General features: G+C 45.1%; 1 protein-coding gene across 1 annotated transcript in view; it reads left to right on the forward strand.

Annotated features, from left to right (window-relative positions):
* CNOT1 (CCR4-NOT transcription complex subunit 1) overlaps positions 1-17,232 on the forward strand; it is a 4,219,019-nt gene that overhangs the window by 1,678,963 nt on the left and 2,522,824 nt on the right. Inside the window, exons 14-15 of the mRNA XM_044079520.1 lie at positions 4,322-4,444; positions 4,682-4,833. Of these exons, the coding sequence (XP_043935455.1) occupies positions 4,322-4,444; positions 4,682-4,833 (275 nt within the window). The remainder of the gene's footprint in view (positions 1-4,321; positions 4,445-4,681; positions 4,834-17,232) is intronic.

Genomic DNA, 17,232 nt, shown 5'->3' on the forward strand with positions numbered 1-17,232 from the left:
AGCATGTTAAGACAAGGATTTTAGATGCTCCGTTACAATCTGATGTGTTGTTTGGTTCGCCTGTGGAAGCAGTTTTAAAGAAAATGGAGGACAAGGCTAAGTCTATGCAGACTGTTAAAGATTTTTTGCAGGTTCAGCCTCCAAGTTTAGTAGAAATTGGCCTACTAAGGGGTGGACATATCCTTCTTATGATTCCCAGTCTAGGGGTAGGTCTAGGCGTGGCAGGGGCAGAGCTCAAGGTTCTTTTAGGCCTAGAACACGGAGTTCACCTCCTCAGTCTTCTGGTGAGGGCAGGGGTCAGTCCTTTCGTAAACAGACTCAATGACCTGCCTTTTCAGCTGCCAGAGCCTTCTCGTCTGGCAGCACCTTTGGGAGGAAGGCTGGCACTTTTCAAAGAAAATTGGAGTTTAATTACCCAAGACAGATGGGTATTGGATATCATTCACCACGGTTACAGGTTTTATTTCCATACCTTGCCTCCTTTCAAAGGCATGCCAGACATTCCTCCTCTACAAAGAAAAGAGGCACACAAGCAAATTTCTCTGTTACTCCAAATAGGGGCCATTCAGCCGGTTCCTGTGCCAGAAAGGGGCCTAGGATTTTATTCTCGCCTGTTCCTAGTACCAAAGAAGGGGAACACGTGGAGACCAATTTTGGATTTGTCTATCCTCAACACTTATCTGGACATTCCCAAGTTCAAGATGTTGACGTTGCAACAGCTTTTACCTCTGCTGGGAAAAGATCATTGGATGGTAACTTTAGATCTCAAGGAGGCTTACCTTCATGTGCCTATCAGACTAAGTTGCAGGAAGTATCTGCGTTTTCGAGCTGGGAATTCTCATTATCAGTTCTCTGCATTGCCCTTTGGCTTATCTACTGCGCCCAGAGTATTCACAAAAGTTCTGGCTCCAGTGATAGCTTACTTCAGGATAAAAGGCATACAAATCTATCCTTACTTGGACGACTGCCTGATTCTGGCTCAAGAAAAGGAAAACCTTTTTCAACATTTGGAATATGTGATAGCAGTGCTAAGATGCCTGGGGTATTCTGTGAACGAAATAAAGTCCAGTCTAGTACCCTCTCAAGACATGTGCTTTCTGGGTGTGAGACTGAATACAGCAGCCCAGATGGCCTTTTTAACCCCGGACAAACAAAAGAATCTGTCTCTTTACTTCCATCAACTATCTCTTCAGTCCGGGCTGACTGCAAGGACAGTCTTTCAAGCCTTAGGGTTCATGGCATCTTGTATTCTGCTGCTTCCCAATGCCAAACTGCATATGAGGAAGCTGCAATGGTATCTCAAAAATGTATGGACACAGCACTGCCAGGATTTGGACACTGTCATTCAAATAATACCTTGCATTCAAAGGGAATTTTTGTGGTGGGCTCAGGAATGTCACCTAAACAAGGGACTCTGTGACCCGGCCAGATGCGAGTCAAATTCTTACGACAGATGCCTCAGACATAGCTTGGGGAGCTCATCTGAATGGAAAGTGGATACAAGACAAGTGGCCTGCCAGACTACAGCATCTACATATCAACATGAAGGAGATGTTAGCAGTCCAGTTTGCATTAATGGCTTTCAAGGAGTTACTTCTTCCAGGGCAGGTGTTGGTTCTAACAGACAACACAACTGTCATGTGGTACATCAACAAACAAGGGGGAACTCATTCTTATCCTCTATGCAGGCAAGCAATGATTTTGTGGGAGACTGCGCTCAGCTTGCAACTAAATTTTCAGGCAAGGTTTCTGCCGGGAGCACAGAACTCCTTAGCAGATGTGTTAAGCAGGCAAATCATGGATCCCCACGAGTGGAAACTGGATCTTCATGTATTTCAAAAATTGACAGTGTCATGGGGAACTCCAGACATAGATCTGTTCGCTTCTCCACTAAACCACCAGCTGCCAAAGTTTTGCACGAAAAGGTTTCATCACACAGCTTGGAAAGTGGATGCTCTTTCTTTCAGTTGGAAAAATCTTCATGTGTATGCCTTTCCACCTCTGCCTCTCCTCCCAAAGGTACTCCTAAAGGTCAGACAAGACAAGCCAAGGATGATTTTAATAGCTCCAGATTGGCCTCGGCAACACTGGTACCCGTTACTGAGGAGTCTGGTAAGGAAGCCTCCATGGCCTTTACCTTTGATTCCGCACCTATTGTCTCAGAGGGACGGTCATCTACTCAATGTCAAGCTTCACTCTCTTCATCTAACAGCCTGGCATATTCTGTTTTGAATCACAGCAGGTCTCAGCTTCCTCAACAAGTTTTGAATGTGATTATGGAAGCCAGAAGACCTAGTACAAGGAAAGTGTACGCAGAAAAATGGAAGAGATTTTTATTTTGGAGTGCAGCAAAGGATTTGGAGGTTTCTGAGCCTAATTTGAGTGTGGCTCTTCAGTATCTTACTGAGTTATTGGACAAAGGTTTGTCTTTCTCTTCCATTAAGATTCATGCTGCAGCGATTTCAGCTCACTATGATTGTGACCCACCATTGTTTTCTCATCCTTTGTTCAAGCAATTTCTTAGAGGGGCAAAGAATATAAGACCCCCACGAGAGCTCCTACTCCTGCTTGGGACCTCAATTTTGTGTTGGAGAAACTTACTCTACAACCTTTTGAGCCTGCGGCTACTGCTGAATTGAAATACTTGTCATGGAAGACTGCTTTTTTGTTGGCCATTACTTCTGCAAGAAGGGTTTCTGAATTGCAGGCCCTTATGGCGGTTGAGCCTTTTTTGATTTTCCATAAGGATAGGGTATCATTACGTACTAATCCTTCCTTTATGCCTAAGGTGGTCTCTAGTGTGGCTTTAAACCAAACTATTCATTTGCCCACTTTTTATTCAGATCCCCAAAATAAGGGGGAAAAGATTTTGCACACTTTAGATGTACACAGGCAGTTGCGTTATTATTTAAGCAGGACTAAGGATTTTAGGCAGTCTCAGCAGTTTGTTTCTTTTGCTTTGAGTTCTCAGGGCAAGCCTGTGTCAAAACAAACTATTTCTAAGTGGATTGGGTTTTGCATTGCATTTTGTTATTCCCATCATGGCAAGGAGATTCCGCTGGGATTAGGCCTCATTCCACTAGGGCTACTGCCACTTCAACAGCATTTCTAAGGGGTGGCAACTAAGGATATTTTGGAGGCAGCTACTTGGAGTTCAGTGCATACTTTCTCTAAGCATTACCACCTTCCTCTCTACTCTAAATCTAGGGCTGGTTTTGCCACGGCTATTTTGCAGGGCATGTTGACAGCTCCAGCTTCTTTATGATTTGCCAGCCTCCCTTACCTCTGCTTTGGGATTCTACCCAAGTGTTAGGACTGCAGCAATGTGGGATGAAGAACATAGTACAGTTTTGTACCTACCATAAATGTAGATGTTCGAAGATCCACATTGCTGCAGTCCAATTTACCCTCCCTCCTTCCCCTCTGTTTAGGGGTGGTTGTGTGGGTGGGGTTGTACTTTTGTAATTTGTATATATTGTATATATATTTGGTACAGGAGTGTTGGGTGTTTTTTGGTTTTGGCCTTATCTTTTTAGGGTCTTCTGACATCTGGGGCAAGAAAAGACTGAGGATATGACGTCGGTCATGCGCATTTGTACCCTGACGTCCTGACGTCAGACTAATGCGCCCTGACCGACGTCAGCCTTATACTTTGGTATTCGGGCCGACTGGGACAGCGGACTACCCAAGTGTTAGGACTGCAGCAATGTGGATCTTCGAACATCTACATTTATGGTAGGTACAAAACTGTACTTTTTGAAATAGATGCGTGCTGATGTCCACATTATACCCGACTTGCGTTTGTCCAACGTTCACTGTGATGCGGGCTGTCAGACGTACCTTCACAGTAGCATTTATTTTTTGTAGAATGGGGGGGATGTACGAGTCAACCAGAGGCAGACTCCCTAATGTTATGGATTCAGCAGCATATAGAAGAGAAGGACATCTAAAGTTATGGGAAGATTTTACACAACTGTACTTTTCTCTGATCTAGTATGAATATTTTTGTGGGTTGCTACTAGTAACTTAAGTGTATAAGAGATGGTATTTCACTGTTCAAGCAGGGGCTTGAGGGTTCCCTTGGCTGGCGGAGGACTGTCCACCTTGTTCTTGGATATAAACTAGATGGTTCACTGCTGCAGCCAGACTGATCAGAGGCTGTATTATGATATTGATCTTGTATTAGAAAATGTATCGCTACTTTGAGCAGTCTTACTTTTATAACAGTATTGAGCACGCAAAAGAAAAGTTGACAAGTAAAAAGCTTGGAGGAAGTAGGTAGAAAGGGGCATACTTCTAACTTTTGTATTTTTCTTTTAAGGCCTTATCAATGCTGCTAAATGGTACTCCATTTGCCTTTGTAATTGACCTCGCTGCACTGGCTTCTCGTCGAGAATACCTCAAACTTGACAAGTGGCTGACAGATAAAATAAGAGAACATGGGGTAAATTTTTTGATTACTGTAGAATAGTAGTTCATTTTGCAGAGCCTTTGATTCAAAATTTTGTAGCATGATTTGGCTTACCGTCAACCAGTAAAGCATTGCTCTCGCTTAATTTAGTACATCATAGCTCTTTGTAGTAATTTTTTGAGCTTGCATTCAAGTTGCTGCCAAGTCTTTTGGAGAGGTGTCTTGTCATTTTATATGAATTTAGTTTAAAGATCCTATTCTTTTCCTCAGGAGCCTTTTATCCAGGCATGTGTGACCTTTCTGAAAAGACGCTGCCCTTCTATTATGGGTGGTCTGGCAACAGATAAAGACCAGCCCAAAAGTTCTCAACTTCCTCCAGAAACGTTGGCAACTATGTTGGCATGTTTACAGGCCTGTGCAGGGTAAGGTGTTTCATATTTCTTGAACTTTGGGCTGTGGGTTATGAGATTTTGCAACTTTAATAGAAAAAAATGTTTTTTTTTTCCTAAAGTCCCTGTTTTGGATTGTTTGGTATGGTTCATCTGTAGCATCTGATTAAGTTGCTCTGAGCAGTGGTAAACAGATTTAAGGTTTGTGTAAAGATGGTTCACAGATTAGCTAAAAAAAAAAAAAAAAAAAAAAATGTTTACAAGCAACCTTTCACCATTTTATTTACATTATAATTGTGGGCTGTACTGTAGCTCTGAAGGTGCAGTAAATGTAGATCCTGTTTGCAACTTTTGAACATTGTATGTGGTAAGAAAAGGTAGTTTGTCCTTGCGTAACAGGTGGTCTAAGGCTGTTGTACATTAGGACTGATTGGTAAGCAAAAAAGTTCTCACCTGTGAAATAACCTTCCTCTGTGCCGTATTGTACTATAGTGATAAGCCTCTCTATTTTCATTGCAGCAGTTGTGGTAAAATGGTCACTTTAGTGCGCAAGACTTCTGCAGGCTATTTTGCAAATACTTTGCCTTCTGACTTAGTCATCAAGTGTTGTCTTTTTTAATCAATTTCCTTTCCTGTTTATGTGAATAGTCTTGCTTTCTTTCAAGGATTTTCTCTTAAAAGAAACCATTAGTGTTCCTCTTGTATCTCAGTGGCTTAATTCTACCCCCCTCCCCCATTATTTTTTCCTTTGTTTCTCTCTGACCTTGGCCATCTTTTTCCATCTCCTGTATCGTTTCATCCTCTTAACTCCCTGAACCATAGCAGTCCCACACTGAGGTATGAAAGATATTCTTCGTGTTTCACTGTTACAGTAATCACACTTGGGTTATCCCTCCAGGGGTAGCCCTCAGTCGACCTGAATACTGCTATCAGACGGCCCTGCCAGCTTCCGATTTAGGAGTTGAGGGATGTCCGATAGACCAGTCTACTTCTACGGTGACTGAGGAAGCCACTTTGCAGTTGACAACCGGCACATCCCTGAAGCCAACCCAGACACCAGCTACCGCTGAGGTCGAGCGGGACCCAGACACAGCCGTGCCTCCTGCCGGGAGCCCTCCAACAGACACTTACCGTTGGCCCAGGCATCCAACTCCAGGCCTACGCCTAGGTCTACCCCAGTCAAAAAGAAACAAAAAAGAAAACATCTGGCTACACCTGCAGAAGGCCTGCGAGATTGGCAGTTCTTTCACCTCTACCTTAATGCAGGCCTTTCTGGCCTTTAGGGCCTCAGCCTCTTCTCCAGCTACCCTTCCTCTGCTCAGTCCTAGGATTGCTTCTGCCTCTTCTCTCCTTCCTCCTACCTTGCAAGAGGGGGAAGAAGAGCAAGATCCCTATTATTCTTCTGAGGAATCCATTTCTTACACTTCCAAATTGCCTCCCCACAAGAGTATTATTCACCAGATGAATCTTTTGAGGGAGACCCCCCCCCCCCCCCCAGAGGATACCACCTTTGGGGAAACCATCACCAAAATGAAAGAATAATGTTAAGTTGTCTATCTCGCCTTCATTCTTGCTGGATGGGTTCAGAGCCGATCCTCTGCTCCGACTCTGCCTTTTACTAAAGCTCGAGAGCTATTTACTGGCTCGAGGCCTCCCCATATCCCACAATGCTAGGTGTCAGATACCCAGATCTCGTTTGCCGCTTCAGTTACGAGGTTGCGTTTTTTTTTACTGGCTCAGGTTATATTGATCTTTTTTTATCTTTCAGCTAAATTTTAACTGTATTTTTCTTAGAGTTAGTTTCTCTTTAACCTTTAGTATAGTTGTACTGTGTATCCCTCTAGTTTGTCCCACTTAAGAAACTCGTTTTTCTGTTAGAGTTTCTCCCCTCCCCCCTCCTTGTTCCTTCCCTATTAATGGCTAACCCCCTCCCTTTGTTGTACCTATAGGAGTAGTGTTTAGCCTTATCATTTTTATTGAGGTTGTAGTTATTTTTATCAAGTGTGGGTGTTTTGTGATGGTTGTTTTCTGCTCACTACTGTTACATTATCTAGTGCGGGCGTGAGAGTGTGTCTTGTTTAAGCAGTAGTGTAACTTTTTTTTTTTTCTCTCTTTGGTATCCCCGGACCAGTATGTCCAAAGATACCAAAGTTACAGGCTTCAAGAAGTGTGACTCGTGCTGTCAGAAGATGTCTCTGACAGACGGTCACACTTCTTGCGTTTATTGCTTGGGTCCCCTACACCTGCAGGACTCCTGTTCGGTCTGTCATGCCTTCAGCCTGAGAGTCCTGCAGGAGCGTAGGAACAAGCTTATCTTGAGACCCCTACTCAAGCCAGAGGGATCCCCGGCGAAGCCTCAGTCGGGGAAATCCTCAAAGCCCGCCAACCAGCTGGCTCCCAGTTCGGAGCAGTCGCCGGGCGGAGCATCTGCCTCCTCTTTGGCTCTGCTGGGGCCGACACCTCTAGACCTCTATCGGCTCCGACTTTAATGTCGGAATAGTCATTGGGCCAGAAACGTTCCAAGTCCCCTTCCCTAGAATCGGTTCGCTCGGCTCCAAGGTCACCGTTGCTTCAGTCGGAACGGAGCCATAGGTCCCATTCCTCTCGGTCTTCCAGGTTATCCGACCATGACTTAGAGAGGGTGGTCAGTAGACTACTTAAATCGCAGGCCCTGGCCAAGATGTTAACCAGCCCTTCTCAACAGACCGTGGCTATCCCGGTGTCATCAACAGTTCCTCCTCAGACTCCCCTTTTGTGTTCGGAGCCGGAGCTGGTTGGGGCTCGAATCTTGGAAACGGAGCCGATACCACACCTTTCAGCTCCGATCTCTTCATTGGTTCCTTCCTTGGAAGGATCTGGGCGCCGGGACTCCCACTGTGGCTCCGAGGGGGCGAGTGGCATCGGACCCTTGTCCGACACCGTTCTCCCTCTCGGGGCTTCGGCGCAGGTGAGCTCCGCCCCTTCGGCCTCGGAGCCGTCCCTCTTGGTGCCGGAAGGGGTTCACGTCTCTTCGGATCGGGGACCCTCTGCTCTGCCTGCCAGGGGCGCCTTCGAGGTCATGAGGAGCGTGCTGACTCCTGTATCGGCTCCACGATCGGCCCCTTCTGCTCCTCCCCCCATGGTGCCTGCATCGGTCTCTGTCCACCCTCCTGACCCCAAGAGTGGAGATCAGACACTCCAGGTTGCCCCTTTGGGCATATCTTCCACTTCCGAGGCCTCCCCTGATCATTCGGTGGAGCCCCTTCGGAAGAGAAAATGTAAGAGGAAACATGTCGACTCCCCCGAGTCAGTCACGTTTGATACCGACTTGGAGGATTCGGAAGGGTCCCCAAGGTCCCACTCTGAGGATGTCTCCTTTTCAGACATCCTAGAGATCCTTAGGCAGAGGGGGAACTGGACTGCCCTTAACCCTTCCGAGGATGTCTGTGTACCTGGACGCATTTGGTTCTCGCCCTTCCACCTCCTGGGTGTCTCCGCCTTTCGACCCGCTCATGAAAGTGGTGGCTCGAAAGGCGTGGACAGCCCCGGACACAGTGGAACCAACTCCCCACAGGCCCATGAAGTTCATTACAGCCCCATCCGACAAACAATTTCTGACAAAAGGTGTCCCTGTTGATGCCATGGTGGTGGCAGCAGCCACTAAGGAGTTGGCTGACCCTTCGGTGCCTGTCCATCCACCTAATAAAGAATCTAGGACAATAGACAGGTATGGGAAGCGGATGTTTTCTTCAGCAACCTTTTCCATGTGGTCACTGAATTATCTGTGCCATTTCACCCGCCTTCAAAGGGATCTTCTTAAGGAACTGGGTGATACCCTTCAGGATCCATCAGCTGCGGGGGCTCAGGATAAGATTAACTCCCAGCTGGTGACCCTTAACTCTATCATTAACTCCTCCATGCGGCTCATTTCTTATGCAGCCGATGGGGCGAGTAGGGCTGCAGGTACAGGCGTGGCTTTGAGAAGACATGCCTGGATGCGGTTATGTAACTTTGCTGATCCCTTCAAGGCATCCTTCACCAATACCCCCTTCAATGGTTCGGCTCTGTTTGGACCACAGGTGAAGGATACCCTTACCAGGTGTGAGCAGGAAGACAAGACTCTCTCTGCCGTGGGAGTCCGTTTTTCTACTCCCTCTAGACCATACCCTACAGGTCAGAAGAGTGGGAAAATGTGGTTTCGGAAACCCCGGGGAGTCATGCCTGATGCACTTGGCGAGTTTCCCTCCAGGGACAGAGGAGGGAACAATAATAGATGCTGCCAGAGGGGGTCCGCAAAATCAGGGTAGCAGAAAATCTTTCTGTGACAAACCCTTTCAGCACCCCTGAGGGGCTGCCCGACTGTCCACCTTCGGAGGCAGTCGGGGGAAGATTGTCACTGTACCCAGAAGCCTGGAAACTCCTCACACGAGACAAATGGGTACGGTCTATCATATCTGAGGGTTACAAAATCCCCTTTGTCCACACCCTTGTACAAACAAACAGGTCCCTTCCAGATGTTCCACCCGGTCTAAGGGTACAAGCAGTACTAGAAATTTCAAAACTGCTTGAAAAAAGGGCCATCCAGCCAGTCCCAGCAGACCAGCAAGGATCTGGGATTTACTCCAAGTTCTTTTTGGTACCAAAAAAGACAGGGGACTGGAGGTTAAACAAATCTGTTCAAAGAACGAAGGTCTGGTTGGTCACGCTTCCGTCCATTCTACCTTTTTTGGGTCAGGACAATTGGATGTGCTCCATAGACCTTCAGGATGCGTACTACCATATCAAAACGGACAGATGCTCCAGAAGGTTTCTCCGCTTCCGGCTGGGAGCCAGTCACTATCAATTCAGAGCCCTGCCCTTTGGTCTCACCACAGCCCCCAGGGTGTTCAAATGCATGGCAGTGGTTACGGCTCACCTGAGACTGCGAGGATTCCAGGTGTTTCCATATATAGATGACTGGCTCCTGACTGCTTCCACCAGGCGTCAGCTACTGCGAGCCAGGGTTTATATACCATCCAAACTTGCTCCGAGCTTAGGTATCTCTATAAACTTCGAAAAGTCTGCATTGTCGCCTTGTCAATCTATAACCTTTATTAGGTGCAAGATTAAATACAAAAGAGCTGTCGGCAAAACTTCCCTTAGAAAGAGTATCAAACATTTGCCGACATGTTCAGACCTTACTGCAGTGCAAGAGAGTTCAGGCCAGGCTTGTACTGAAAACTTTGGGTCTCATGGCAGCAGCAATCACATTACTTCCCCTGGCGCGTTTTCACATGCAAATTCTTCAATGGATGCTTTTTACCCAATGGTCGTTTCAACAGCTTCTGATGTCTCACAACATAATCACCCAATCATGCAAAGACCACCTGTCTTGGTGGATGGTGGTCTTTCTAGTACTTCAAGGCAGACCGTTTGTTCTTCCTCCTCCTGTTGCCACGGTGACAACGGATGCCTCCCTGATCGGGTGGGGGGGCATTTTCAGGGCACGACTGTCCAGGGCACTTGGCAACCTCTAGAGTACCACCTGCACATAAATGTCTTGGAGTTGAGAGCGGTGCTTTTAGCGTTGCAAGCTCTTCAGGACTCTCTACCTACTGGGACCATTGCAGTTCAGACAGACATGTCTGTAGTGTGGTACATCAACAAGCAGGGCAGAACCAGGTCCTATCCCTTATGTCGAGAAGCACTCAGACTCTGGCAGTGGGCGATCTCCTCTCACCGGTTTCTGATAGCAACGCACATCCCTGGAAAGTCCAACGTCATAGCGGACAGGCTAAGCAGAGCTATTCTCATGCCTCATGAGTGGTGTCTCAATCAGTTAGTAGCGGACACAATTTTCCACTGATGGGGTCACCTTGCGACCTTTTTGCACCCCCTCTCAACATCAAGTGTGACTATTTCTTCACTCTCTTCCCCCTCCCCGGCCACTCCCCCAGAGACACTGTAGTTCACGATTGGCCCCGGGGTCTTCTGTATGCATTCCCACCTTTCCCTTAATTCCCAAACTAATTCAGAAAGCAACCGCATTGGGATCCAGGATGATCCTCATTGCCCCTTACTGGCCTCGACAAATTTGGTTCCCACTCCTGCATAGTCACCTGCTGGAGCAGCCTTGGAATCTGGAACCAGTGCCAGACCTTTTGGTCCATCAGTCGGGCGGGCTGTACCAATCCCTTCAGTCTCTCAACCTCACAGCTTGGTTGCTCCACTTCCAACCTTAGCCAGGCTTCCACATATTTCTCAGCCAGTGCATGAAATCATCCTTTCTTCGCACAAATCTACTACCAGGAAGACTTATGCTAGTAAGTGGAAACGTTTCTCTTTCTGGGCGGAGGCTAGAAATATAGACCCCTTTACAGCCCCTGTCCATCACGTTCTAGATTTTTTAAGCAGAACTTTTTCGAGCAGGTTCCTCATCTGCCACCATTAGTGTCCAATTGGCTGCTATCGCAAATTTCCACACTGGCCTGTCAGAAACCAGCATCATGTCCCACAAACTTTGCAAGTCCTTTCTTAAAGGGACTATTTTACTTAGGCCCCCGGTCAGAGATCCCCTGCCTCCGTGGGATTTAAACCTGATATTTGCTTCCTTGATTCTCCCTCCTTTTGAACCTGCAGCCTCCTTTTCCTTAAAATTACTCTCTTGGAAGACTCTCTTTTTAGCAGCCATCACCTCAGCTAGGAGAGTGTCGGAACTTCAAGCCCTCTGTATTCGTCCTTATCTTGTGTTTCACAAGGATAGAGTTTCACTCAGGACTAATCCTTCCTTCCTTCCTTCCTTTCTGCCCAAAATACCTTCCGAGACAAACCTGAATCAGGCTATTGATCTACCTGTCTTTTTTCCTAACTATTCGAACCGAGCTGAACAAAAGTTACACCAGTTGGTTGTTCACAGGCAATTACGTTTTTATTTGGATAGGACTAAAGAAAATCGGACCAACTCTTCCTGTCCTATGCTGAGGGCAACCAGGGCCTGCCAGTTTCTAAAGTAACTTTATCCAGGTGGTTGGCCTCTATTATCACTTTGATTTATCAACTGAGACATAAAGAACTCCCTACAAAACCAAAAGCTCATTCCACCAGAGCGTTGGCTACGTCTGTAGCGTTTCAAGCAAAACTACCAATGGAATCTATTTGCGCTGCAGCCACATGGGCCACTCCTCATACTTTCATTTCACATTATAAGTTGGATATGGCCTGCAGGGGTCAAGCTGATTTTGGTTCCACTGTGCTCAAGAGTCTGTTCCGATGAGCCATCCAGGGCTAAGGTGCTAGGGACGCTGTCCCATCCAGCAAGAATGAAGGCGAGATAGACAACTTAACATTAAGAAGTTATGTACCTACCATAACGTTCCATGTTAGTTGTCTTCTTCTCGCCTTCTTTCTTGCGTCCCACCCTCCATCCCCCTAGCCTGGACAGACCAAGAAGAATCCCTTTTAAGGCCTTCTTCCTCTGGCTGAGTCTTATCTAAGTTACGTCCTCCTCTGTTTTTAGTACTGTAGGTAAACCTTGTAGTTTGGACAGGTGTCCTCAAAAGTTCTTTTTCTATGGTGTTAGCTCTGCCAAATGAGATCTGGGTATCTGATGCCTAGCATTGTGGGATATGGGGAAGGCCTCAAACCAGTAAATAGCTCTCGAGCTTTAGTAAAAGGCCGAGTCGGAGCCAAGGATCGTCTCCGAACCCATCCAGCAAGAAAGAAGGCGAGAAGAAGACCGCTAACATGGAATGTTATGGTAGGTACGTAACTTCTTATTTTAAATGGGACACCTCACAAATGTCTGACAAGAGATATTTTGAGTTTTTTTACAAGTGGAAGCCTCCTCCCCATCTGCCACTCCACCTGTCATAACTGCTTATTTAGATGCCTTTGCCACTGCATCAGAGACACCAGATTTTCAGCCACCGGTTGCTAAGCGGCTAGACCACTTCTGCAAGGTTCCTGATGAACAAAAATTCTTAATCAAGCCTCCACTGGCAGATCTTGCTGTGAATGCCATCTCACCAGATAATCCAGACTCATTCAGTCTGCCTCTCTCCTACCTATGGACAAAGAGAGCAAAATAATGGATAGAACGGAAAGGTCTACACCTCTTCCACTTTGGCTTTGAGCCATCAATTATCAAACCCATTTGACCAGATATGCTTTGGACCTGGTTTCTGTAGCCACCACTTTGCTGGCTGCCACAACTGACTGCCCCACAAAAACTAACATCTCTTCCAAACTATCTCTGGCTGCCCAAGTAGCCAGACACTCAATCAGATGCAGTTATGATGCTGCTGAGGCCTCTGCACACACTGCAGCATCTGCCTCAGTTCTCAGGAGATGTTCCTGCTTTTGTCTGCAACACTTGCCTGAAGACTTCAAGTCTAAGATCTTATATGCCCCCTGGACTCTTAATTTCCTGTTTGGCAAGCAATCAGCAGTCCTCATTAAAAATCTGCAGGAAAAGAGCAAGGGATTGCAAGACATCAAGCATCTCTTGGTGTTCCCAGTATTACAGGAATTACCTTGCCAAGGCCACATTTGTCAGACAAAGCCCTCCCTATGTTGGACCTACCTCTTCCAGACAAAGAAGAGGAACCAGAAGACAAACCCCCTACACCAGGCGAGCTGCCTGTCAGCCTCCCTCTAGCCGACCCTTTCAAGACAGAGGAGGCCCCAACAATGCACTAGTGCCTTGCCCTCCTTTCCCTTTCCACCCGCCTTTCCCACTGCCTTCCCTTTTGGAAAACCATCACCACAGGCAAATGGGTTCTAGCCCTTTTCAAAAAGGAGGTTTCCTCTCCTGGAAAGAAAGGCCACCCTTAAGGGGTGTCCCCTTTCCCCCATAAATTAGATACCTTTTCCCTCCTGTCCTGACAGACCTTTTGGACTTGGGCCCCATAGAGCCTGTCCCTCTAGAACAGGAAGGAAAGGGCTTCTATTCTAGACTATTCATAGTTTCCAAAAAGGATGGAGCATGGAAACCCATTCTAGACCTTTCCTTTTTAAACCTGTTCTTGAGTGCCCAGCTTCAGAATGTTGTCCCTTGCAAGTTTGCTCCCTCTCATACCAGACAAGGCTTTCATGACCACGCTCGACCTGAAAGAAACCTCCTTACGCATACCCATTTTACCTTCCCACAGAAAATGTTTACGTTTCTCTGTACCCTGCTCTCATTTCTAATTTACTGCTTTTCCCTTTGGTTTGTCCACTGCTCCCAGATTGTTCACAAAGTGTCTGACACCAGCCATTGCCTACTGGAGAGCACACAGGATTCAGATTTTTCCCTATCTAGACAACATCCTGATCCTAGCAGACTGCAAAAAAAAAAACCCTTTTACACCATCTAGATTTCACCATGTGCCTACTACAAAATCTGGGGTTCACCCTCAACCTCCCAAAGTCACCCATGACACCAGAACCTCTTTGAGGCAGTCACCAAAGCCGTAAACTAGGGTAAGGTAGTTCACATAGCCTTGACCTCGCCAAGGTTTTCAACACCATCCCCCATTCTGGAATTATAGCTAAACTCACTAAACTAGGTATAAATCCCTATGTCACAAGATGGGGTGCCAACTGGCTCACTGGCAGAACCCACACTGTAAAAGTTGCAGACTCCAAATCTGACTTCAAACCAGTGACAAGTGGAGTACCACAGATTTCAGTCCTGGGAACTCTCCTGTTTGGTATCTACTTCTCTGAAGTATAGGCTAACACAGAAGGCCTCTGGCTAATGAAGTTTGTAGATGACTGCAAACTAGCAGCCGTAGTCGAGAACCCAAATGATGTGGACATCCTACAGAAGGGCCTCACTGAGACTGATGCTTTGTGTCAGAGGCATGGCCTGAAGCTCAATGCCAAAAAGTGCATTGTCATCCCCTTTGGTAAAAACTTTGTACCCGTGAACTACCACATAAACGGCAGTCTGTTTAATGCAGAATGTGTGAGACCTTGGGACCCAGGTGGACAGTAGTCTCGCCTTTTGATAATCACATCACCACAGTAGTCAGGAAATCCTTCTATGTGGCACACCTCATCACAAAAGGGTTCTCATCCAGGAAAAAGAGGTCATTGTTCCCCTCTACTCCGCACTTATTAGACCCATTATAGAGTACAATGCCCCTTTTGGAATGTATGATAAGTTGTCTATCTCGCCTTCATTCTTGCTGGTTGGGTTCGGAGCCGATCCTCAGCTCCGACTGTGCCATCTTCAAAAGCTCGAGAGCTGCTTACTGGATTGAGGCCCCACTATATCCCATTATGCCTGGTGCTTGATTACCCAGATCTCATTTGCCGCTTCTGCTGTGAGGTTGTTCTACTGGCTCTGGTCGTATAAAACTTTATTATTATTGTATTTTTCTTGTCAAAACCGTAGTTTTTAGTGTAGAATTAGTTGTTAGATTAGACTGTTGTATTGTAGCTAGTGTCTTTTCTAGATCAGTTTACTTTCCCCAAGAATCTCTTAAGTTAGTTTCCCCTCCCCCCTTCTCTCCCTTTCCTCAGAAAGGTTTTCCGTTTAAGTTAGAGGTTAACCTTTTTATCTCCTTCTAAAAAAAAAAAATAAAAAAAAAATTTTCTTTTATTAATCACTGTTTGGGTTTAGTGATAGTTACCTTTAACGTAACAAATATAAAAGAAACGGAGCGAAACAGGTAGTCTTCTCAGATTAAAACAAGGATAAATATTTATTTGTGGATGATAAGCGCTTTCGCTTAGGAGCTTCTTCAGATCAATATAACATCCATGTTAAAACTCAACAGTTTATATACAGTTTTAAAAAATCTCAGACCAATCGGATAACTAAACCAATTGATACATTTAAAGGTACATTGTTATTCAAATACAAGATGCATACTCAAATTCATTTATGCAACAACATCTAACGCTATAGAGCAAATACTAAAAACTGTTTACATAAAACTTCAAATTGTATATATGCCTTAAAATATATGAAGATATGTGCTCTAAAAACCCATACTTTTCACATAATATAAAAGTAGTTCATCAGTATGCTCTAAAAATACATTTTATATCATGCATAAATAAACTTAGTCTCAAAAAATAATAGAACATGATCCTAGAGACTTTATGCCTACATATAGTTCTAATCTAGGGGCTCAGATTATACTCATAGGCAAGTGAATGCTCTAAAAATATGAACTACATACATTTTATTTGATGATCCTACGTTTTTTCAGTAAGGGCTTGATGGATGCCCTTTCATTTAGACCCTTGCCTCTATCCGCTTTCAATATAATAATCCAGTTGTTCTCCCTATACTCAGTGTGATTCCTAATGTCTCCCTCACGTATATTAGGGGGAATAACTTCTAAAGCTCTAAATGTAAAGCGGTGTGTATCACCACAGCGCATAGTATGTTTGGCTAAAGCATTGTGCTCTAGGTTTTTTTTAATATGATAAATGTGTTCACGTATTCGATCCTTGAACAACCTATTCGTTTTGCCAACATAAAATGAATAACAGGTCTGGCATACAGCTAGATATACAAGATTAGATGTTCTACAATTGGCTATTGCTCATATTATGAACTACTCCTGTAAATCAGGGTGAAGGAAATATCTAGATGTATCTATATATGTGCAAAAGTTACAGTTCCCACATGGTCTAGTACATCTATCATTTGAATAATCCTTTTTGTTATGTGGATAGCATAGCAGTCTCTTCAAATTTTTCTTATTTCTATATAGGAACCGTGGTTGTTCACCAAATATCCTTTTAATATCCTCATCTACTTGCAAGATGGACCAATTCTTACAAATTATATCCCTAATTTCTCTATCAGAAGTATAAAATGCTGGAACTTTGACCACAGTGTGTGTAGCTAAAGTGTTCCTTTGTCTATTAAGTATAACAGGAACAGAATAGGGTGCTGCTATGTTATTACGTAAAGTTGGAACATCCATCAGATGCTCACATATTTCATGTTCCCTATAACCTCTACTTAGAAATTTCTCTTTCAAATGATTCAATTCTTCAGAAAAACCATCATCTGAGGGACTCTATCTTGAAGCCCTCATACCTTGACCCTTTGATGTTTTTGAACACGTTAGATGCATACTAGATCTCAGCAATAAAGAATTACGATAACATGGCTTCCGATATACTCCTGTATTAATCAGACCATTTGGTAACTTCTCTATATATGTCTTGATAGTCTATTCTGGAGCTAGACCAGTCCATAGTGAATTTTAAATACTCTGAGTTGTTCGTCTTATAAAGAAGCATGTCCAACTGATGGCCATTCCCATTCCATAGAATAAAGAGATCGACAAAACATCGATAAAAGACAACATGTCTCTTAAAATCTTCAACTAAAAAGACTGGTCTCCTCCCAGTGTGCCAAAAACATGTTTGGCATAACTGTTGGCACACGGGGTCCCCATGGCCACACCATCCTGTTGATTGAATGTTGTAGCATTAAATATAAACAAGTTGTTCTCCAGAACT

This window comes from Protopterus annectens, chromosome 8.part0 (genome assembly GCF_019279795.1).
Source record: "Protopterus annectens isolate FY-2018-M chromosome 8.part0, PAN1.0, whole genome shotgun sequence".
Classification (NCBI taxonomy): Eukaryota; Metazoa; Chordata; order Ceratodontiformes; family Protopteridae; genus Protopterus; species Protopterus annectens.